We start from the raw sequence: 21271 nt of genomic DNA, 5'->3' as shown, positions 1-21271 counted from the left end.
TGATGTTGGTGCAGGTTTCCACTCGGTGGTATTGTTCGTCCCGATAGATGGGTTCCCTGCAAAGAAGTGGAATGAAGTGAGGGTATGCTCCGTCTGTCTTAAATAGAGAGCGTTGCAGTCAAACTGGTTTCTTTTCCGTAGTCTCTTGGTTCGCACCGATCTGCAAAAATCTGGTCGAATTCGGTCGTTAGCTTCTATCAAGTTATTTTGCATCATGGAGACCATTGGAGACGAGAAGCATCCAGACGCTCTTCAGAGTGATCTTGTCGGAAAGTCTAACTCGGACACTGATGCTATTCAGTGGACAGAGGAGGAGGAAAAGAGACTCCTTCGCAAGTCAGTATTCTTATTATCGGCATGAAAACACAACATACTGACAATATCCCAGGGTCGATCTTATTATCTTGCCCCTCCTGATCTTGGGTTTCTTTGCCCTGCAGCTCGACAGAGGAAACATGTAAGCATGGCGTTCAATAATCCTTCGTACCGGTACTAACCAATGCAGTGGCAATGCTCTGACCGATGGCTTCTTCAAGGATGTCGGTATTACTCAGAACCAGTTCAATGTTGGCCAGCAGTTGCTGTCGTTGGGTATCATTCTTCTTGAAGTACGTTCACTCTGGCCGTGGTCGAGAATCGACACTAACAAGCCCAGATCCCTAGCAACCTCATCCTATACCGGGTTGGCCCGACTATCTGGATCGGCGGTCAGATCGTTGCATGGTAAGCATAGAGCAAGGCAATGAGGTGCTATGTACTAATTGATACAAGGGGTCTGGTCGCAACCTTCCAGGCCTTCCAGAAGGGCCTTGGTCCATTCATGGCTACTAGACTCCTCCTTGGGTTCGTCACCTACCCTCTAAAATAGAAACAGTTACTGACTTGAAATAGACTGTGCGAGGCGGGTTTCATTCCTGCTTCTCTCTTTACGCTGACCCGATGGTACAAGAGGGAGGAGACTAGCAAGCGATATTCTTGGTTCTTCATCGGTAACCTGGTCGCTGGCGCCGTAACTGGCCTCATTGCCTATGGCATGTAAGTATATCGAGACTTTGGGCATAAGGATTAAGCTGACGCCTTACGAAGCTTGCACATGCGAGGAGTCGCCGGCCTGGCTGGATGGCAATGGCTGTTCATTGTTAGTTGACAACCCCTCGGTCTTGGGAATCTGTACTGACCATTGGCACTCTAGCTCGAGGGAATCTTCACCATCCTTGTTGGTATCGCCTTTCTGGTCACATTCCCTACCCAAGTTGCAAAACCGGTCTCCCTTCTCGGTTTCCGCTACTTCAACGAGCGGGAGGCTCAGATCCTCTACGAGAGAGTCTTGCGTGATGATCCTACCAAGGCCCAGGTCAAGCAGAGCGTCACATGGGAAGAGATGAGGAATGTCGTAAGTTTCTGAAGTCCAATTAATCGTGGTTTACATGTTTGCTCACATTGTTTAGTTGACCGACTGGAAGCTGCTGCCTCATGTCGGCTTTACGATCTGCGGTCTTGCACCCGCTTCTGCCTTTGGTTCATATGCGCCAAGTTTGGTTGCCAGCTTCGGGTACAAGCCTCTCGAGTCCAACGCCATGTCTTCAGTTGGATCCTGGCTGCTTTTGTTTACCAACTTGTTTTGGGGTTGGGCAAGGTGAGCACCAGTCCGTTTCTAAATGTGTATGGACGTCTCGCTAATCAAATTTTAGTGATAAGATGAGAGCCCGTGGACCCATGGTTGTGCTTGGCTTTGTTATTGGCCTCGCTTTCAACGTAAGTTCTTGACTGTTGCTCGATAGGGTTTCTCTAACACGTTATAGATTGGCATGTATGTGTTGGTTGACTCGACAAATTCCAACCTCAAGTTTGCCATCTTTACCCTTTCAAACGCCTTTTCATGGCCATGGCGTGAGTACAACTTCATGCTACAAGAAAGAGCTCAAGCTAACATTAACAGACCCCGTCAACGGCGCCTGGCTCTCGTTGAACGCGAGAACGCCTGGTGAGCGATCAATCACGCTGGCCATCCACATCATGTCCGCCAACTGCGCTGGAATCGTGGGAAAGCAGCTCTTCCGCTCAGAGGACGCGCCCAACTATCCTATCGGATTTGGCGTCATCATGGCCCTCACAGCTGTGGCGGTCGTGCTGTCGTGTGTTGCCAACCTTCAGTACTACTTCTGCAATGGACGGAAGCTGGCTCGAAGCGGATTGAGGTATTCGTACTAAGTGGTTAGAACATATTGGTCTCTATAGTCAAGGGAAGGTAGTAAACTCCTCCTACAAGATTGGTCAAAATTGGCTCGCAATGGGGTTTTGATAGTGAATCAGTGCTCGCCAGCCGTCAGGCATTGCTCTCATCCACGCAAATAAAGACAGAAATTGTTTCCTGCACAACAAAACAGAACAAACCTCCTTCCCGATTGAATCTTTGTATCGTGTTTTTCTCTTTGGCCTCTACCGCCACTGAAACCTGCCATCTCCCTCCTCACCTTCTGACAACGAGCAGAATATCATGCACAGGCTTCGGCTCAGATTTGCCATACTAGACTACCCATTCGCATTCTATTTCTCCCTCAAGTTCACATTTTCTGACCCCCTCTGGTTTGATCTGAGAGCTGAAGTCATCGATCTTCGCGACTTCTTGTTGGCTCGAAGCCTGTCACGAAACCTGGCTGCACCTCGATTGTAGCCTCGAGACAGGTCGTCGTACAAGAACAAGCCTTCATCGCAATTCAATCCAAACATTTTGTCGCTTCCCTTGAGGTTGGTTCCCAGACACTCTCGTCGTTGAGCTAACCGTTGACCCGGCGAGTTAGAATCCCATCATCATGGCCGCCTCAACATTCCCGCCGCTGTACAATTTATCCCAGAACCCCGAGGACCAAGCCAGCCTCGGACGCATCAAGGCTGCATGGGACGATTACTCTTCAGGATGGGACCAAGAAACCAAGATGACGATCCTTTCACGACTTCACGAGGTTCGCGTCACGGGAACCAATCGAGGGAGGCCATGCGATCACAAGCTCCTAAAGGCAGACTTCAACTTTGGCATCTGGGTCATGATTCGCTGCATCTATCCCACCCTCAAGCTACAATACCTCAAGGCCCGGCTCGTGGAAAAGTATCCCTGGATCGACGTCGATAGCTTTGCTGGGCCGAGTCACGGGAGGCCTGCCCATGATGTTGGGGGTGCCCATGGGACGACATCTGCCGGAGGAGGTGCGAAACCTGATCTTGACCAGCTCTAGCAGGGCTTTCAGGTGCAGATACAGGATTATATCGCTTTTTCTTCCGATAACAACGAGCGTATGATCAAGCGTGAGAGTGGTTTAGCACCTGGTGAGTGAGAATGGGATGGGGGGATTCACCCTTTGACTAACTACCTATATCAAGTCTTTACGCAATCTCGTCCCGCAGATGGCCTCAACCGACAACAGGATCTATCGTTCAGCAGCCTTCGCCCAGTCCAGTCTCTGTTTCCCTCGCGTCAAAATGTGGCTCAACCCGCCGCTGCTCATCCACCTCGCGCAAACCCCTTTCCAGATGCGAACCTCCGACCACCGGCCGGGTGTGTTCCACAGTCGGACTCGTTTTCAAACTTTCTCAAGAGAAAGGTAGAAGAGGATGTCCCCAACACGCCCTCTAAGAAGCCCGGATTTTCGACCACACGTGCTGCTTCGCCCGTGGGTTTTGACTCTCGTTCGTCGTTCCTCGATGACGAGTTCGATCGCAAGGCACCCAATGCCCAGCCTGAAGTAGCTCCCGAGGACCATCAGCGCCCCTACGATGCTCCCAAGGAATGCTGCAAGCTGTACCACGAGAGACGCAATGCAGAGTCCATAGAGGCTCTGGAGCAGACACTTCAGCGGATGCAGGCCGACTTGAAGACACTGGTTCAACGCTACAGCGAAGACATGAAGACAGCGGTAAATCCACCCGGGGCTCAGCAGCAGCGGCAGCGACGTAGCGGAGACGGCGACCTCGATCGCGACGCGTTTCTCGAAAGCCTTGATACAAGGGTCACACGCCTCGAAGCAGTTCTTCGCTCGCTGTAGCCATGGTCAGCCTCACTCGTCGGTGTCACAGGGTCGGTTGAATGAAAACAGAGCTTTTGGTCGATTGCTTCAGTGGGGAACAAAAAAACAGGGCTCATTGGTTTGTATGTATGTATGTAATAACAGTAGTTGTATAGCAAATCTGTAGATCCCATCACCCGCAAAAGCAAAGTGAATCGCCCAACGCAACCCAACACCGACTCTACAAGGCACCAAAACTCTTAGCGAGAACGATAGCCGACTCGATGGACCTCCACTGTCAGTCATTGATTACCGTACGCTTCGCTTGCTATTATTTGCCGCGCAAATTACCGACAACCCCAGCAAGCATCCATACATACGAACCACAAGCCATGTCCAACAAATCTCGCCTGACACGAAAAGCACAGATGCTCGGCTTCCTCGACGACAAGAAACGGTCACCGTTGGCAATCCCTTTCATCTTTTACTCAGGGAAAAACTTGTTGATGATCATCTCATGCTCATTTCTCAACACCTGTTGGCTGCAGGAACAAATCCCAGCCACTCCAAGGGGGACCAACCGCAGACGAATTGTGCCTCCAATCGTTGGGCTGCTGCTGCATCTCCGTGAACAGGAGGGTATATCTCGCAGCTTGATCTCCGGTTAGCCCTGAGATGCAATGCATCACCTGATTCTCGAGGGTCTGATCTCAGACGCCACCCTCGTCCACAGATGCGACAAGATTGATGGACGGAGAATCAGCTACGGGCTCACGCGGTTTTAAAGCCTTCTCCTGTAATACACACGCGCAGCAAGACGCCATCCCGTCTCTTGCGTGGTCAGGGCACACACACGTAACGGCCGGGACAGGGATCAAGCACACACAGCCATTCGGAGGCGCCGGGTTCCATGTAAATGAGGACACCATCAGTGCCCCAGGTTATACACTCGAGTTCCTGGTGCTTATCAAATGAGAGGTACCTGGCCTCAAACACGGCAAGTCTCTCCGCGGCTGTTCCCGAGATATACGGATAATGATCACGGAGCTGGATCAATGATGGCGAGGCTGACTAGTGGGCATCGTGGCTTTGGCCGAGGGAAAACTGAGTTTGTGGTAGAACAACTGCCAAGTCTTTAGACTCTGTGTCTCACTTGGCAGTTGGCAGATGAGAGATATATTCGCAGCCGCATGTCAAAGGACAACCTCCAACAAGACAAGTCGCGTGGCAGCAGGGTTGATGCACACACCGACTCAGGTTCCCGGCCGAGTACTGCACATTGACTCTCGAGCCCTCCTGAGGCGCTGCGATCAGACTCCTTCCTTGGTCGTGCGATTACGCAGGGCCATGCACGTTGGGCAGAACCAGTCCAGTTGGACGAGGCTACGCCCTTGCAGGCGTTAGTCTTGTTCCCTCTCGCATCCTTCGTCCAGGTCTTCTTTGCTTGGCATTTCTCAGAGCCTCTCGCTGACATGCATTGCCGCGGCCGCGGGAGCTAATGAAGCCGACCCGACCTCGTTCTGGAATGTCGAGGGCAGCCGCGGCCTCTTGAAGAATAATGCAATGGCTGTTGGTGTGATCGACAATGTGTGTCTCAGTCGAGAGTCTTGGAATGAGGAACGGTTGTCGAGACTCGGACCAAAGCCACCCGAGGAGAGAAGTGATGCTGACGGCAGTAGAGTCTCTTCTCTCTATGCCTTGGACCGTCTGAGGTTCTTGACGATGTGACGTTTGCATGATTCGTGAAGAGTCACATCGCAAGCGCCACGGCTCTCTCAGTGATGCCCTTCTAGGAAACGTTTCGTCCCCTCATCGTCCGCATGCGGAACTCCCCCAGACTGCTCATGTAAGAAGGCATTTCAAACGTTGTCAAGGGTCCGTACTTTCGACTCTTCTCCATGGCGACCGGGGGGTGCTCTCCCCTCATGCAACGGATGGTTTGGCCGCGATCGGCGTTAAGAGGAGAGGAGAGAGTTGGGGTCGGTCTGGTATGTGAGGCCCACGACGGACGATGCGGGGAACTTTGAACCACCCGGGGAACAACGACGTTGAATCCCCGGGGGTGGGAACCGGTAAAACTCTGGAGAAGAAGTTCCGGGGTTCTTTTGAAAGGGTCCATAATCATTGACCACCAGTTGTGTTGCCTTGGGGCCACAGGTTGGCCGAGGCGACGCTGCGTTGGTTCTCAAGAGTCAGGAGCCAGAGAGACAGAGAGATTTGACCTTGCAACCCCAGATACAGACTTCACCTATGTTGGATATCCCCTTCGCCCGTTCCCTTCTCCCCGCCGATATCCTTGTCAGGAGTTGTGGGGTCATCTGAGGGTAGACAGGGGGTTTCCTTTGGTCAACGACAAAGAAACTAGTGAAGATCGAATGTGGACCTGGGGACAGGGTACCAGGGCAGGCCTTCAAACCGCTGACAGATCGAGACGCGAATGGTGCATCCAGGGAAGTGCCCTGCTTGTGAGTACGGGGCTGTCAATGCGTATGCTTCAAGTCTTTCACGAATGAGTGAGGAGAGTTTGGTTGGTGCTGACGCCTGTGCTCGTATTCCGTGTGTTTTCATTACATTATACCTTTTGCTGGCAAAAAACCCTCTAAATAATCTATGTATGTGTGTGTGTTTGTGTTTGTAGGTTTGTTTCTGTGGTATGTATCTTATAGCAGTTGTAGTAGTGTGTGAGGTATCTCCGGTGCAAAACAAAACAAGACTCTTATCGTGCGTGCTCGATGCTGTATGGCTCCTGGTGAGCCTTTGTCGAGCTGGCCTCGCTGACGGCCCTCTCGTGGTGCTCGGGGATGTCGTCGTCCTCGTGTCCACCGTGTCCCGGGCCGGTCCTCACAATCTCGGTCACGACCGTCTTCTTGATGCCCTCCAGGTTCTGGCGCTCCTTGAGCTCCATCTCGTCCTCCTCGCCGAGCTCGATGTGCGTCCTGGTCAGAGTGGCGCCGAAGCGGCCGGCGTGCGTGGGCCTGGAGCCGCTCTTGCCAGTGGTCCGGGATCGTGAGCTGTAGTCGTTGGAGTCCTGGTTGTTGCTGGCGCGGACAACCTTGCCGATAAGGTCGGCCATGTTCATCTCGATGTGGAGCTTGAGAAGGTAGACCAGAGGGTGGAACTGCACGTAGACGAAGCTGTTGGGCAGAGACATCATGCAGATGAGGAGGATCTGAGAGGGTCAGTTTGTGTAAGAGACATGTCAGAGTCGAACCTACATCAAGAGCAATAGAAATAGCAACGAGGAACAAGTTCATCTGGTACAGACGGTTGTACTTTTGCAGACCGTTGGAAATGAGACGCTTCTTGACGACCCAGATAAAGTAAAAGTTGAGGGCGGCATCCATGACGGCAAAGATGACCTTTTCGCAGCGATCCCAGATCTCGTTGATGTGGACAAAGGTGTCGTTGATCTGGAGCCGGGCGGGCACCCAGATGCAAAAGACGCTGATGTTGATGGCCAGGAGGATGAGGAAGCAGAGCCACTTGAGCCTCGTTCCGTTGGCGCGGACGACCATTAGAAGGCTGACTCGGTTGATGATGATTTGAATGAGGCATTGCACTTGAGTTGACCAGAAGACGACTAGAGACGTGTTAATACACTGCATCTTGATGTCTCAATGAGAGGAATCATACTGATAAAGAAGTAAAACTGAAAGCTGGGGGAATGATGCCGCGCAGATACAACCACACCATGACGCCGAGGATGAAACTCGAGACAATCTCGAGCCACACGAGCACCACGTAGGTCGTCAACCGCTTCCTCCTGTGGATGGCCGACTTTGCCTGTCGAAAGGCCTTTGCGCAGTTGAAGACGACGACACCCAGGGACAGGCCCCAGATGATAGAGGCGATATTCATGTCATCTTCGTTAGGAAGGTCGTCCTTGAAGTTCTCAGGCACGAGAAAGCCTCGCTCGGGAGCCATGGCGAAGGCTGAAAGGACTCGATGTCCTCGTCGTCGTTGTTATCGGTTCGTTTCCCTCTTCACCCTCCCTCGCTCTCTTTCACTCTATCGTGTCTGTGTGATGTATGATGATGCACCTGAGATGTGACAAGAACAAGAAAAGCAAACAAAAAGACTTGCAACTCCCGATCGATCAAATTGAAAAGAAGAGACACAACAATGAGTGGGATGCACAGGCTTCAAAAAGAAAGGACGAAACCGGGGTGTGTGTGGACGCCTTCTCTCGCACATCCGGAATGGAGAGGGCGGCGCCAATGGGGTTTTTCACATCTCTCACTCATACACTCACTCTCTCTCTCACACAGTCACAGGCTCGACGGCTCATACCTTCTGCCTCCCCTCCTACAGTAGTACTGGCCCCAGGCTCTTTCTGGAGAAGCCTGACAGCTCGTAGCGGGCGGTGATCCGAGTCGTGCACTAGGGGCATCCCCTGTGTGCGTCGATCTCGAGCCAACAAATCTACAGCAACTAATCCAGTGGAGTTGATGATGAGCCCTGGTCCTACTCGTCAGCCCCAAGGGGGAATCCTTGGCTTCAACCATTAGTCTCGCCTCTTTTTTTTTCTTGGGTCCTTTGTCGCCCAGGTTCCATGCTCCCGGACAAGGGGCGGGACTCCGCTTGAGCTCCGCCTAGCCCGGCGAGTTGGGCTTACTCTGCCTCATGATACGACGAGCACGGGGGACGCTACAGAGAGTGCTTTGCTCTAGCATGAGGAATGGCTTGGTGGCGGCCTTACAGGGGGAGGGGGCCAGCCGGGCCCGGTACAGTAGACCCGGGGTGTGGTTCAAGATCTCCGTCTGCAGGAGAGACACAGAGTGCGAGTGATTGAGTGTGTGTCAGAAGGAATCTAGAAAAGGAACGGTTTCAGTTGACACAGAAGGACGGCACGGCGTGGTAGAGGCTCAAAGTAACTTTCCTTCACGGATGCCAGGAAGAAGGAAAAGAAGGATAAACAGAGTTTGTGACTGGTGATGGCTTCATCCGCCCCAGATTCTCCAGAGTGAAGAAACTCAAATTAAAAAAAAGAAGATACCAGGGAAATTCATATCCGAGGAGAATTTCGAGTTCTGGAGTTGTAAACCCGCCCCAAAATCTTCATCTCGTCCCCCTCCGCACTTTTCCTCCAAACAGGCCTTATCCTGACTCTTTTGCCAGTGTCTGGACCTTGCGGCAGGAGGTGGGGAAAACCCTGCTAAGATTGCGTCGTTCTCTGGGCTGTGAGTGGTGTTGGCGTCTGGCGCGAGTCATTTGTCGGTGCGCGCTGATCGGCACTAGACGCGCCTGTCGATGGACCTCTGCGGGACTTTTTTTTCCTTTCTTTTTCTCTCTTTCTCTGATGAAGAAAACGATGGCTTGAAATCCGCTTTGACTCTTTCTGCGTTGGCTTGTCTTGGCGGCTTCTGGAGCCCTCCCCAACCAATGCATGTATGTCTCAGAGTGTTAGTCGTTGATGTTCGTGTCATGTTACAGTTCCATCGTTTCCCAGAAGGAAGCCATCTCGAATAATCTACTACAAGTCAGACGACCCAGAGGCTTGGGAAAAAAGAAGCAAAAGTCGGGGTTCAGGGGGCCGATGACGGTCGAACGTTGCTTTTTCCCTCCCCCAGACAACCGAAATCTCACACTTGACAGTCCAACCCTTTTCCCCGGATCCCCGGATGAAACCCCACGAAACTCTTGTGTGCCTTTTTCTCTGTTGTGATTTCAGACCTGTCTCAAAGGGCTAATCCCTCCTGCACATCATCTTTGTTCCATTCGTCCATTGTGACAGGTTATTTTTCTCGCTTCCCCTATACAAGATCTTCACTTGATACCCTTACTCTCTCAACCTCGTCTACGTCTCGTCTACGCGATTGCGCTTATGACTGTTGCTGAACCCTCCCCCGGTGCCCGGAGCCCTTGTTCCCTCCCTAGTATCGACCGTGCGGGCCGAATCATGGGACGCCGTCGCCCATCTCAGCGCCTGAGCGCTCTCGTACGACCAACGAGTCGAGACGCAACGCCTCGCGACCGTCCACTAACCACAGCTAGCTCGCTCACCCCCATGGGTTTGTATGGATGGGTGGACGTAGAGCGATCTCTTGCTAGTGACCCTTGATCGAGCTTGGTTCCTGGCCTAGCGATATGGATGGGATGGGATGAGCAAGGATCGATCCCGGGTTCCTCGCTACGGCGTGTGCTATCTTGGCTAGCTAGGGATTATCTTGACCCGAGCACGCCCGGATAAGTGCTTATCAAGAACCGTTAAAACGCACACAGGGCCGATCTTCATTCAGGTGAGAGAGTCATGTTGAGCCCTGAGATGCCGTCTGCATCCGGAAAAGCCAAGACGAAACGCCCAGCGTTGGCAAACACCGGGTGTTGACGATACCGTCCTGAGTTGATCGTACCTCTGTCCGATATCATATTTCTTTCGCCCCTCCCTTGTGCGGCATCAGAGATCAAACGTTGTCGATCCTCGAAATTGGAATCAAGTGCCGCGGCCCCTCCCTCCCTCTGGATCTCGTTACGTCTTGGATTCCCCTTCTGGGAGAATGTCCGAGAGATGATGATGTATGATCAGCAAAGCCGCCCCCCTTCCCGGGCCGTTGCAGACAGCCTCGTGGCTACTTCGTTTTCCTGATGACATTCCCTTCCCTTCTCCCGTAAACTCTGTTCATGTCCATTCAATATCCGGTCCGTCATTAGCATAAGCCACGTGGAATACCACGAGAGTGAAAGCTGTCAGCCTTGGTATGGTGTTGAAGATGTGAAACCGCCGAACCCTTGCCATCGTGGCATCCTTGGCTGCCAAAGCGAACCCCGATTCATCACTCGCCCATTCTCCCCAGAGCGGCGAGTCAGATCTTCGTATCATTATCAAATAGTGTCTTTTTGTCTTTTAATATCTTTTTGTCTCTGGAAGTCACCTCACACTGCCGAACGGGGCTCTTCAGGGTCCTTGTGGCCGGGATATGCTTGCCTCTGCGATCTCACCAAGCAAACACCACTGCTGACCCTTGGCCCAAACACAACGGGGAAGACAAAACCTTAATTCCCTTGAAATTTTCAGGAACCGGGCGGCATTGACCCGGAGGCCGAGATGTCGCGAGGTAACCTCATGCGGCATTCTGCGCCGACGCCTTGCATGGCAGCCTCACACACAACCTCAGCACACAACGCGGTCAGATGCCAAGGACGCCAGTCCGAGCACATTCTGTGGCACAGACTCTGGTTCGACTTGACTCGACTTGTTCTACGGCGCCCCGATGACACACTACTCTGCCACGGCGTTGAGTACAGGGCGGAACTCGTTACATAAACCCGGGCGCCTAGAGTGGCTTCGCGCTTCATCAAGGCCATCACGCACGCCTTTCTGATCCTCACCTCCCCCCTTCAGAAGGCCCGTCTCATTTCAGAAACGTGTGCTAGAAGGCGTATAGCAACAAATCATTACTCACCAGCCACGTGGTGAGAAGCCTTCGCCGGCCGCCAGACTTGAGCCTCTTTTCCCTCGTCCCGTACCGCCGGCCTTGCCACGTGTCTGAGCCGCCCATGACTCGTTGTAGGGCTTTGATCTTCAGTCTCAAGTCAAGTTCACCTGAAGCTATCAGGAGAACAAGGTCCTTCTCTCCCCTCCTCAATCAGCGCTGTGGCCACCGCTGACGCGCTCATCAAGAGCAGGAGGGGTACTGGCCAAGCCCTTTATCCGTCCAGTCTGTCCTAGAGCACCTCTAGCTCGAGCGCCCGCTTCATCCCATCTCTCTCCGTATCAATTTTTCCCCAATTTCTCCAGGCCTTGTCTTATCCCGCCGATGCTTCTCCAAAAAGAGAACCCGACGGTCTTCGGGTCCCCTACGCTAGGGGAGCGTTTCCGTACCTAGATCAACCAACCCCAAGGATTGTAGACTGAGAGGTTGCAATCCATCGCCCCGAAGGCTGCCACTCAACTGCCTCGCCACTCGCCCGGGAACAAGATCATCAACAGTGATTTCCCAAATCGATGCTCGAGTCAATCAATAGTCGTCAACCGAAATGGTCGACAACAGCCTCATGGGGAGGGCCCCCCTTTCTCTTCCCAGGTCCCTGGCCAACTTGGCAGGGAGCACGCAAACGCCAATGGTATCAACGGTGTTGGAACCCAATCTCATCCCTATTTCACAACAACACACTACTGTAGGTACAGTACACCAGTGGAGATACTCGGCAGTGCCTCCCGGCTGTCATGTCCCAAGACGGGGTGCTGCTGTCGCCATCACTCAGCTGTCAACAATCAACGCCGTGTGTTTTGGTCCTGACGGTAGTCCGGCGTCCGGTTTTATTAGTGTCGTGAAGAATTTGCTTGAGTATCCATAACCACGGGAACTTCGGTCTTGACCGGACATGAGAGTATGGATCTGGAATCGCCTTTTTTTTTTTAGATGATGAGGATGTTCTCTGTGGACCAAGGTCGTCGTCAGCCCAAGAAATCCTTTCAAATACGAGGCTTGGAAAATAGTCCATGGAGATAGGAAAGCTTGGCCATGACGTGCAGGTCTGTTTTGACGCCACTTCCAAGTTTCTCTGAGCAGTGTCCAGGCACACATGGCGAAAGGTGATGGCATGGCAGACAAAGTCGACAGGCAATGAGACTGCCGAAAAGGTCATATCGGCGTCCTGTGAGCTTTGTTTGACTTCTCCTCCAGTCTCAGCTCGATATTGCTTTCACTGGTCTCGGCCATGCATGCTCTATATCAAACCCTGGCTTCTGTGCCTCGGGGCGTGCAACTCATCAATTGTCGCGCCCTCGCGGTCTACAATAAAGTCCGCTTGTGTCCGATAGAGAGTGTATGCGTCAATTTGCCGGGGCTGTAGCCCTTTTTGAAATGAGTACACGATGTCCGTCTGATGGCGTTCGAGGAATCTGCCGAGAGCCTTGATACTTTGCTCCAGGTGTCGTCACTGGTCTAGAGCCTAACAAGACGCGGGCATCAGGCAAAGCCTGTCTCGTATATAGAGTTCACCCCATTTACAGAGGTTTTCCCGACGTTCTTGGGCGGGATAACCAGGTGAAGCCGCAGTCAGAGGGCGCCGACACAGCCCGTTGTCCGTGTCCAAGTCGGTGAAGAAGCTCGAACGCAAGAACATTCAGCGAACAGGCCACTTCCAAGCCTCCCGTGTTTCTGTCTTCTCAATACAGTAAGAATGAGCGGTACCATGGAAGCTCGGGCGCAAAATTGAATGCCGCCAGTATCTTGCGAGCTCGCAACGTCGGCAGATGCTGTGTCACTAGATAACATCGGGTTTCAGCCAACAATCAATGAACTGGGCACATGGGTATCGGGGATGGAACCATGGAATTTCATCCTCTCGCAAGCTTTCCCCTTTCCCTTAGGGTTTCTATGTGTAAGCGCTGAGTGTTCGCGTCTTCTCCCCCTTGTGCTTCAGCTGGCCCGGCTTACATCGGTTTTGGGATGGCACGGGGGTATTGCGATCGTGACCGCTGCCATGCCAACATACACAGGAGGCAGTGAAGGAAAAAAGAATGCCTAGGGTACTGGGACTTCATATGTGGATGGTGATAAATAGCAAGAGTGTCTGGTCGTGATGCTATACGTGTATAGTGAGGTAGGAAAGGACACTTCGCTGTGCTGCACCGAACCTCACGTCTGGAAGCACTTCCTATAGAGCCGTTGAATCCATTGACTCACTCCATTGCCCCTTTCCACAAGGGCTTTCGGGTCTGCGTGTGCAGCGTTCCCGTCCGCCAGTCCCCCTGCCCTTCACCAAGAGTGGCTTACATCGATCAGTCCGACAACTCCGTGGTGGTAACCGTTGCTGATGAGCACATGGGGGGACGGGGCCAAGGGGGAAAATTGAGCAGGTAGGTATTGCAGTTTTTTCGAACAAAAATAGATGAGAGAGATGCCTACTCTTCTAAAGTCTCAGTGAATGCATCACCAGACGATGTGACAGGCAGAGTAAAAATTGGCAAAAAAGAAGCTCCGGTGCGGGGAGTCGAACCCCGCTCGCCGCGGTGAAAACGCGGAATGATAACCGATACACCACACCGGATGTCAGCTGTATGACCAGGAGCTTCAAATTGCACTTCATAGAGTGACAACGCAGAGGTCAATAGTGTTGTGATGCCTTCAGATATGAGCTCCCAAGTCGCTCTTTCCTATCTCGGACGACAGTTTTCAATCTCTAGTTAATTGAGAAGAGTCATCATAATTTTAGGGTGGGCATGGCTTGTTTAGGAAGGAGATTTTTTGTTTGTAAGTGGGCAGCCCGGGCAAATGTCTTGGCTGTGTTTGCCCTGTGCTTGCTTGGGCTATTGCCTTTCTTTCCTTCTCGTTGATGTCAAGGACCGGGTGAATGCTCTTTATAGAATCCCTTCTCACTGTGATTAGACCCATCGGAACCTGGGACGTCTGGAATTGCTCTGGCATGGTTAATGTTACAAACATGCCGTCTCCTTCATTAGGCTCCGTTCCTTGACCCTTTGTTCGAGAAGAGAGGTTTGGGAGCATGGTCGAGATGAGTTCGTTGAGAATCAGCGAAAATTGCATGCGACTATGCAAACAAAGAACTAACCCTCAAATAATGCTATAGTGCCCGGTAACTGGACAAGAAATCAAGTTAGAATCACCAAAATCTTGTCAAGGGTTGAATTCGCAACATTCATCAACTTCAACAACATCGATTCAGACGAGTGGTATAGGGTAGCTCAAAGTCCCGATATTTCCCCGGCACATCGCGTCGGATCCGACATGCAACCATCGTCATCATCACCGTCGCACACTCTGCGACTTCACTTTCACCCAGTGCTTCCGGAGCAACACCCTCGCTCCAAGGGAGGCATGCGCACTACGCCATAACATGCGCGAGTTTATGGACTATGTCCACAGCGCCTTCTACGAAGCTACGGGTTGGAACCGCGACAACTCGTACGCGGCGCTGAATGCGACCACCGATGGTGAGGACACGGGAGGAGTTGAAGCAATTGCTCGAGTCATCGTACTGACACTGCTTATTGTAGCACTCCTGAATTTTCAGACCCCCCGTGGGCTGCGGCTCACCCTCTCCGCCCTCGCAAGCCCCAACTTTGCGACATCTTACCAGCTCGGCTCCGTTGGCATCGTCGATGGCTCCATCTCGTACCTGTTCTCGTCAGTCCCGCTGCGACTCCTCCTCACGCCACAATCGGAAACAGTAAATCTACCGGAGCTGCTGCGCTCGTTCCGACCCCTCGGCGAGCTCCCCCACCGAACCGATCCCTTGCTGCAGACCCCAAAGGACAAGCCCGAATCATCACTTCTGTATGGCCGACTCTATCTCCCCCAGTCTCTTGTCGAGGCAATGGTGGTCAGGCGGCTGTCGCCCGCGCTGCAGGTTCAGCTGAGTGCCGTGTCTGCGCAACACCTTAGAAATGGAGGGACAGTTCTGGGGTTGGCACAGTACGATGTGGGAAAGTATGCCCTAGAAGGACTAGCCTCTTCGGATGGAGGGCTGCTGGGCTTCAGAGGGGTGTACAACTTTGGCGGCGATGCCGAAAACCCGTCGGCACCGAGCCTCTCCGACAATGGAAATGGCGAGAGGGAGAGGATATACGGGCGGTTCAGCACCGGCGGAGAATTCTATTACGGCACGCTGAATAAGTCTGGTGGGATCAGCCTGGGAACTCGTTTCGCGACATTACCCTCCCACACGGGTACACCGTTATCCGCAACGCTGACCCTCAACCCCCTGATGGGTAATATCAGTGCGAGCTACGCCGTGGTGGCCGGCAGGCATTGCAGCCTCGCCACGCGGATGGAGTTTAACGTCTTTAGCTACGAGAGTGCTTGGGCTATTGGCATGGAACTCTGGCGGAAACCGTTTACACGACCTGTCTTGGATGAAGACGTCGATCCCGGTCGACCAAAGGAGCGTAGCTTCCAAGCAAAGCTTGAGTGGCGGCTGGACGAGCCGGAGCCAGTTATCGTCAAACCTCCAAAGGAAGAGATTGACCCAGACAAGCCCGAAGAGGAGAAATACGCCGGTGTTCTCAAGACGCGGTTGGACCAGAACCTCCGAATAGGGGTGCTCTGGGAGGGGCGGGTCAAGTCCCTCCTATTCAGTTTGGGCAGCGGAATCGACCTGCGGAAACTGGACAAGCCCTTTCGGACCCTTGGATTGGAAATCCAGTTCTCTTCATGAACGGGTACCAAGCCACCGACGCGTGGGCTAGACATGGCTCCCGGTCCGCAGGGACGGTAGGAACCCGTTACCACCCAGTTGGGCCGCGTTGATGGCTGCGGACACTGGGATCATGGTGGGAAGTTTATGAGGCAGATCATGCGTGCAGACGCGGCCATTATCTCGATCCACATACATGAACGCAACGCTAACGGGGATAACGATGGACGAAAGTTGGTTGTGGATTCCCATGAGACTGAATTCGTCAAGGAGGGATGTTGTTGGTAATGTTAACTAAATGTATGGCATATCACTGGCGTTGCGGTTGATGAAATCACTACTTTGTATAGGAACGCTAGACTTGGAGTCATTGATGATACGAGCGTTGAGGGATGGTAATCTCGAAGGCTCCAATAGAAGCTGTGTCGTCTCTCTTGCTTCATCCCTCGACATGACGGATACTTTGCTGTTGGTTCGCTTGCGCCGCATCAAGATATGAAGTTAGCGCCATCCATTCCAGACATGCACGTGAGCTGAACAGGATGACGATGCCGTCTGATCCGAATGAGTTGTTTGGGCGTTTATAGTTGCGTGGGCAGTTGACGCATCCCGCGCTTACATGGGTCGTGAGAACCTTGATAGACTCCGCGATCTGTCCGACGATCCAAGGTGTGGCTGGTGATGCGTGGGATGATCGAGTCTGGCCAATTAGAGGAGAGAGAATAATAAACGCCACATCTGTAAGGGGAACAGACTCAAGCTGCTTACACCGACATACGAGTTGGATAGAGAGGGTTTCGCAAAGAAACTCGATAGTTCTGGAGACAAGAACCACACATTTGTCAACCAAGGAACCTCACTCACCATCAGCAAAAACCTTGTACGTCGCAGTCAGCAAAAGAGTCACCAGCCACAACCAAAACAGAGTTTCCTGACAAAAGTCCATTAGTCGTATGCTTACTTGCTAGCGGGGGTTCCCTTGAGGCTGAGATGGCCATCAAGGTCCTCACCTTAAACTGACCCACCCGCACCTCCTCCCCCTCTTCTGGCTGCGGATTTGGCAAAACGATTTTGATGCCAAGGAACGTGGCAGTTGCCGAGTTCCCTTTTCTCTGGGACCTGATGATGCAACGGGTTCGTTGTCTGGCATCTGATCCGGCGTGGAAATGGAGTGAGATGAACGTCATGTGGGTGGGAGGGATGGAGAGTTTGTGTAATGCGTGGTTGTTTAGCTACTTGAATTGTGAATGACTTGACAAATAATGAGATGGCTTTGGAAGTGTTCATTGACGGGATCGAGAAGGACAGATGAGTATAAAAACAGCAGAGTTTGGTAGATCAGAATAAGTCAAGATGCTAAACATATCCAACCTCCAGCTTCACCAGCCTGCTCTTCAGCACCCAAATCTTCAAAGTAAACCACAATCCCCTGGTCCCTGATAACGAATCACCCACACACACCCACGCTACCGTCGACGCATCTCTCGGCACATCGCTTCCGTCAGCTGGCCCAATATCGTTCTCTCCCCCGGCAGCTAACCAAAGAGCCGCCGCGCCCACTTCCCAGCTGGGTCTCGGTTTACCGGCACACTCTTTTTTCTGCTCACAACCTATACATAAGTCTCAAGTCTGCACCATCAGGGTAGTGTCGCGTCTTTTCCACGAAGAACCGGATTTTTTCGAATCACGGAATCTGTTCATATTCGACATACATATAAACCCCTCGAGAGGTTCGCTGGTTCACGATCCCTCACTCACTCTGCAGGCCAAGCATTTTCTGTGGCACAGGCGAATAGATACTAGCGCATCACCCAAGCCCTTGGCATTCAACCCTCCGCTCGAATCGAATCGCTCCTTTGCCCTTGTTCGCTTTCCTCTTTGGGGAATTTTCCAATCGAGGTCATCCTTGGCCTTTGGAGATACACGATCTTGGCATTTTCACCTTGTTGGACAACCACAGACGACTTATACGATACTTTGTGTCCCTGAGCGCCATTGACACTCTTTTCTCGAAAACATGGCGGACGCTGCTGATAGCTGCAATGGCGACCCCGTCGATCTCGGCCGCAAGGGCCTTCGAATCGGCGCCATCTTCATCATCATGGCCTCTTCGCTCATCGGCGCCATGTCCCCCATCATCCTAGCGCGACAGAAGAAGATTGCCGTCCCCAAGTTTGCATTCTTCATCTGCAAGTTTGTCGGTACCGGCGTTATTATAGCAACCGCCTTTATGCACCTGCTGGTGCCGGCTGTCGAGAACCTGACCGACCCTTGTCTCGAGGACCGGCTTGATGGATATGATTGGGCTGAGGCGATCGCTCTCATGACTGTTATCGTCATGTTCTTTTTTGAGATGCTCGCTACTAGGTTGACCAACGATGATATGGAACACAACCACAAGACGGACATCGATACCGACCTTGACCCTGCTATGGACGTCGCAAAAAAGTCGATCAGCCCCAAGGCTGAGGGACTCAAGCAGGCCACTGATGTTGAGATGGGACAGCGACAGCCTGGTTTTGCCCCTGTTGGTGATAGCCACCTTGCCCATGGTCGAGAGCACAAGGAGGGTGATTCTCAGGGTGGTCTCGCTGGCCAGCTTCTCGGCATCTTTATCCTCGAGTTTGGCGTTGTGTTCCACAGTATCTTCATCGGTCTCACCCTCGGAACCATTGGCACCGACGAACTCAACGTTCTTCTCATCGTCCTCGTCTTCCACCAGATGTTTGAGGGTCTCGGTCTGGGCTCCCGACTGGCTGTCGCTCCCTGGCCTAGCAACCGCCAGTGGATGCCCTACCTCCTCGGCTTCATCTTTGCCCTTTCCACCCCCATCGGTATCGCTGCTGGAATTGGTGCCAAGCCCAACAACGCCAGCGACCAGAAGCTCGTAAACGGTATTTTTGATGCCATCAGTGCTGGTATCCTGATCTACACTGGTCTGGTTGAGCTCCTGGCCCACGAGTTCATGTTCAACCCCTACATGCGCCGTGCCCCTCTCAAGGTCCTGTTGACTGCATTTGCCTGCGTCGCTTTTGGTGTTGCCGTCATGGCCATCCTTGCCAAGTGGGCTTAAAAAACAAACATTATAGAATGATTGGGTTAGCCTGGCTGACCTGAGTTGAAGTGGTGGACGTGGTGGATATAATCGGGGGGTTTGTCGCTTGCATCAGCCTGCTTTCTAGTGATACCTCTCTTGTTTTTTCATAGCATATTAGAATTACATGGGGAATTGAACCATGGTTACCTTCTAAATCCCAACCTTACTCCGTAGTTTATTTATTTTGAAGTTGCTATGCCTCTGGTTCTTTGGTGTGTTGGTGGTTGTCCGTCGTTAGCTCGGCCCGTACTGGTAAGAGCATGTCAACGTACGAGTTACCTAGTTCTTGCACATGCAAAAATGGACGAGGCCTGAAAGACAATGCCTTTTAATTGCAAGGTAGAGATCTGCATGTCCTTCACTTACACGTAGACAATGTCATGTGCTGGTTTCCCAACTCGGCCACGGTGAATGTAGCCCCACTCATATCTACAGTGCATCACACACAGCAAACTGTATCGCCAGCACTGTCCTTAGTCATCATTCTGTGGGCTCCCCCGCTAGGGCCGCAAACCCTACTCTGAAAAAGTTCACGAGTTCGAGATAGTCGAATTGCTTCAGCCCGAGCTCACCAACCGACCACGTTCGACATCTCAACCACCCAACGCACCACCCCAATTCCCCCTCCATCCCCCCCCATCAATACCGCAAAAATGGCCGGCGGAGTTACCGTGCGCGACGTCGATGTAGGTCCTCCCTGAACAAGAATCACAGAAGCGACACTTTCGACGAAAATATCCCACACACTTCTCGACGACTTGGCGACACAATCTTCCAAGAGAAACCGCCTGCCTTCGCATCACGAGCCGCCCCGCCCGCCGCAGCGCGAAAGAAGTTTATAAAAAAACAACTGACCGCTGCGTCGGGACGCTCGCCGCGATGTCGCAGGTCGGGAACAAATGGGATTGAGGAGCAGGCGCGAGGGGGTCGAAAGACTTCTGACGACGGAATCATTGCTAATGGGTATTGTGTCTCCAGGCGCAGAAGTTCATCACTGCCTATGCTGCTTTCCTGAAGCGCCAGGGCAAGCTGCCCATCCCTGGTAAGACCTCGATCTCCCACACAGCGCAACAGGCATTTACTGACTGTCTCTAGGTTGGGTTGACACCGTCAAGACTGGTGTCGCCAAGGAGCTCCCTCCCCAGGACATTGACTGGTTCTACGTCCGCGCCGCCTCCATCGCCCGCCACGTCTACCTCCGCAAGACCGTCGGTGTCGGCCGCCTCCGCAAGGTCCACGGCACTGCCATCAACCGTGGCTCGCGCCCCTCCAAGCACGTCGACGCCTCCGGCTCCGTCGACCGCAAGGTCATGCAGTCCCTCGAGAAGATTGGTGTTCTCGAGCAGGACGAGGAGAAGGGTGGCCGACGCATCACCCAGGCCGGCCAGCGTGATTTGGACCGAATTGCCCAGACCACCGCTGAGGCCGAGGAGGAGGATGAGGATGACGAGTAAAAAAAATGCAACCAAAAACTTGCAGGGTAGCAATGGATTTGGGGGCGTTGGGTCATTAGATTTTGTCATGTATGAATGAGATTCCCCCGACAATGGGTCAGGTCATTCGGTTTGCTCAATTAGGACCCGTCCACCTGTCGTTTCACTCTGACTTGCTCGGTGAATGCCTTCTGTGAATGTCATGCTGCAGATATGTGAATGCTGTCAACTCATGTGGTGGGGATTTGAACCCCTCTCCTGCATTCATTAACCTCACAACTCGTCACCTCTCACTCCGACTCCCTCTGCCGCATCTGAAGCCATCACGAGGACTGGGCTGCCCACGAGCGGTCGGTCTTCTTTCTCAAAGAAGCTCATCGTTGCCGTTGCCGCTTGAGGCTCTCGCCTTGAGCGCCTATTCTATCGTTGAAGCTTGATGCTTTCACTTAGAGGGTGCATCTCATCTCCAAGTTGGAGGCTCTCTCAAAGCACACAACTCCGGCACTGGCTCAACTCCTTCATCGCCAGTCGATGCCTGCACCGAACCTTTTCATGCTTGAGTTTACTATTTATTCTGTATTCGACTTTCATTCATGTTGCGAAACTCTTCGACTTCCCGAGTTCCCTGCTCGTCATCT

The 21271-nt window shown here is 52.7% G+C and overlaps 6 protein-coding genes across 6 annotated transcripts; 5 read left to right on the top strand and 1 right to left on the bottom strand.

Annotated features, from left to right (window-relative positions):
- Window positions 1-214: 214 nt before the first annotated feature.
- Window positions 215-2674, top strand: MRS44_008801 (uncharacterized protein; the record flags this gene model as incomplete). Its single annotated transcript, XM_046284093.2, has 13 exons — window positions 215-336; window positions 389-457; window positions 506-608; window positions 656-723; window positions 772-843; window positions 892-1035; window positions 1087-1138; window positions 1193-1393; window positions 1449-1636; window positions 1692-1755; window positions 1803-1890; window positions 1940-2198; window positions 2506-2674. The coding sequence occupies 13 exons, from the start codon at window positions 215-217 to the stop codon at window positions 2672-2674; spliced, it is 1599 nt and encodes a 532-aa protein (XP_046132257.2).
- A 139-nt stretch (window positions 2675-2813) lies between these two features.
- Window positions 2814-4040, top strand: MRS44_008800 (uncharacterized protein; the record flags this gene model as incomplete). The annotated part of the gene is made up of 2 exons (XM_065621063.1): window positions 2814-3204; window positions 3379-4040. 2 exons carry the CDS (start codon window positions 2814-2816, stop codon window positions 4038-4040), a joined length of 1053 nt encoding a protein of 350 aa, XP_065477135.1.
- Window positions 4041-6717: 2677 nt separating this feature from the next.
- On the bottom strand, window positions 6718-7925 carry MRS44_008799 (uncharacterized protein; the record flags this gene model as incomplete). Its single annotated transcript, XM_065621062.1, has 3 exons — window positions 6718-7170; window positions 7217-7581; window positions 7652-7925. 3 exons carry the CDS (start codon window positions 7923-7925, stop codon window positions 6718-6720), a joined length of 1092 nt encoding a protein of 363 aa, XP_065477134.1.
- A 6879-nt stretch (window positions 7926-14804) lies between these two features.
- MRS44_008798 (uncharacterized protein) lies at window positions 14805-16124 on the top strand (the record flags this gene model as incomplete). The annotated part of the gene is made up of 1 exon (XM_065621061.1): window positions 14805-16124. One exon carries the CDS (start codon window positions 14805-14807, stop codon window positions 16122-16124), a length of 1320 nt encoding a protein of 439 aa, XP_065477133.1.
- Window positions 16125-18120: 1996 nt separating this feature from the next.
- MRS44_008797 (uncharacterized protein) lies at window positions 18121-19176 on the top strand (the record flags this gene model as incomplete). Its single annotated transcript, XM_046276330.2, has 1 exon — window positions 18121-19176. One exon carries the CDS (start codon window positions 18121-18123, stop codon window positions 19174-19176), a length of 1056 nt encoding a protein of 351 aa, XP_046132253.1.
- Window positions 19177-19853: 677 nt separating this feature from the next.
- Window positions 19854-20654, top strand: MRS44_008796 (40S ribosomal protein eS19; the record flags this gene model as incomplete). Its single annotated transcript, XM_046276329.2, has 3 exons — window positions 19854-19886; window positions 20179-20242; window positions 20296-20654. The coding sequence occupies 3 exons, from the start codon at window positions 19854-19856 to the stop codon at window positions 20652-20654; spliced, it is 456 nt and encodes a 151-aa protein (XP_046132252.1).
- Window positions 20655-21271: the final 617 nt, after the last annotated feature.

The sequence above is a fragment of the Fusarium solani genome (assembly GCF_023522795.1).
Source record: "Fusarium solani strain SB1 chromosome Unknown bctg00000005, whole genome shotgun sequence".
Taxonomy (NCBI): Eukaryota; Fungi; Ascomycota; class Sordariomycetes; order Hypocreales; family Nectriaceae; genus Fusarium; species Fusarium solani.
Note: the sequence above shows the minus strand (reverse complement) of the source record. Positions and strands in the feature narration are given on the sequence as shown.